Genomic DNA, 2,037 nt, shown 5'->3' on the forward strand with positions numbered 1-2,037 from the left:
AGGGAGTAGTAGTTTAATTAGCTCTAGCTAGCTGCTTAATTCTGCTTTGTATAGATATCCTCCAATTCCCTCTAATAACCTTTTCATTTCCTCAAAGGTGTGGGGGTCTGTCTGGTAGAAGGAGTTTATGGCTTGGGGGGGGGGGGGGGGGGAACTCCTTTCTTGTTTTGTCTTTTTCGTTTAGATTGTGTCCACATTTACTTATAAAATAACTCATAGAGACCTCATGCATTTGCATTCATTTGGCTAGTAAGAGAATAGAGAGGAAATCAAAAGAACTATAAATCATGTCTAGCAGGAGAAGAAGATCAGCTTTAAAACTTACTCCAGATGAGATTAGTAATCTCGTCTTGAAACTACAAGCTTTGTTGCCAGATTCCTCTTCAAGATGCACTTCCGAGGTATACACTTTCATTTGGTTAATTGCACTTTTTAAAGTGTTCTTCACGTGGGAGTCTGTTTTTTTTTAATTGGCTAAGTACATGAATTATTTTGGATTATTGGCATGCATGGGTGCTCGAGACTTCAATATTCAAGACCTCTTAGGCTCTTACATGCTCTAATGCTATGTTAAAACTTAAAAACTTAAACTTTTAGATGAGATGGTGACATGTACTCCCTCCGTTCACTTTTACTTGTCTACTTTTGACTTTGCACACCTCTTAAGAAATAATAAATGAAGTGCATAATTTACCATAATACATATTAATTGATGCATATTTTTAATGAATTTGAGAAATGATTTGAAATGAGTAATTAATGTTGTGGATACAATAGGAAAAAAGATATTGTTCTCTTGATATGTTAAAAGTGACAAGTAAAACTAAAAATCTATTTTTAGAATAGTGGTCAAGTAAAAGTGAATGGAAGAAGTACAATTCAATATACTTCTCCTTTTCTGTAGCCTAACTCTTTATGGACAAAATTGGCATAGGGAATGCAACTAGTATTATCGTCGTTGCTTTTCTACTTGAATGAACAAGCTATTATAGACTGCGAATTGTAAAGTGACATTCCCAATCACCAAGCTCTGCAATAAACAATAAAAAAACATTCTGCTAACTTTATTTTCAGCAAAGAAAAAAAAATGTGTTATGGCTTAGATCACTTTACTACAAGGTGTCTGGGGTCTTTTCGCTCTTTACATTGATCTTGGATATACAGGTACCAGCCTCGAAGACATTGGAAGAGACGTGTAATTATATCAAAATGCTGCACAGTGAGGTTGATGATCTCAGTGAGAAGCTCTCTCAAAAACTAGCTTCCACAGACTCCATATTAATGCCGTTGATCGAGACACTCAGACACCTTTAGAAACAACAAAACCCTGAGAACTATGCAGCTCTGAGTGTTTAGTTTGGTGAATGCATGCAGCAGCAGATATATGAATTGCTGTATTCTTCCTTGTTTTTCACTGCCTTACGTTAAATTCTCTATGCTCAGATGTTGGTTCCCAAGTTTAGCTTTTCTTTTCTATATTTATATATAGGTTAATAAATGCGATATAGCATATAAATGAATTGTTGTATTCTTGTTCTTACTATTTATATTTTACTAGTTTCTCGACACGCGCCTTACAAGTATAACCCATATCAATGAGTATAACTAAATAATATTAAAATATGTATGTGACGTGTAACATGAAATTTGAACACAAAAATAATTAGATATCGTTTTGTAACGATATTTAACAATTACTTTAGTTATGTTGGTACGATAAATGAGATTAATTTTGACGTTATTAGGTACAATCATGTGATATTATCATAGCTCAACTAATTCTTCCTTTTAGATGATGTTCTTAGTGTATATTCAATTCTGACGTTTTGATTAATCTGTTATGGCCAGAACTCTTGGCATCTATCTAATTTCTGTTCACTCTATGTACGTGCATTTTTTTGAAGATGTAAACTCTTTTCTGTTTTTTTGAATTCTTTTTGGAAAGTTATTTTTAAGTTATGTTATGTTTATTCTAGAAAAACATAAAGGTGGTTAGGTAATTGACGTAACACGGTTTTTTTCTTTCTTTTGCAAGCA

General features: G+C 33.3%; 1 protein-coding gene across 1 annotated transcript; it reads left to right on the forward strand.

The window, feature by feature from the left end:
- The first annotated feature begins 237 nt into the window (after positions 1-237).
- On the forward strand, positions 238-1,520 carry LOC109244951 (transcription factor ILI6-like). Its single transcript, XM_019412119.1, has 2 exons — positions 238-401; positions 1,165-1,520. Exons 1-2 carry the CDS (start codon positions 288-290, stop codon positions 1,312-1,314), a joined length of 264 nt encoding a protein of 87 aa, XP_019267664.1. The 5' UTR covers positions 238-287; the 3' UTR covers positions 1,315-1,520.
- Positions 1,521-2,037: the final 517 nt, after the last annotated feature.

Source organism: Nicotiana attenuata, unplaced genomic scaffold (genome assembly GCF_001879085.1).
Source record: "Nicotiana attenuata strain UT unplaced genomic scaffold, NIATTr2, whole genome shotgun sequence".
NCBI lineage: Eukaryota > Viridiplantae > Streptophyta > Magnoliopsida > Solanales > Solanaceae > Nicotiana > Nicotiana attenuata.

Excerpts from the sequence above, each read along its gene's own strand:
- LOC109244951 (XM_019412119.1), top strand. The coding sequence starts at position 288 with ATGTCTAGCAGGAGAAGAAGATCAGCTTTAAAACTTACTCCAGATGAG. Across the intron at positions 402-1,164 it reads CTTCAAGATGCACTTCCGAG|GTACCAGCCTCGAAGACATT; the intron begins GTATACACTTTC and ends TTGGATATACAG.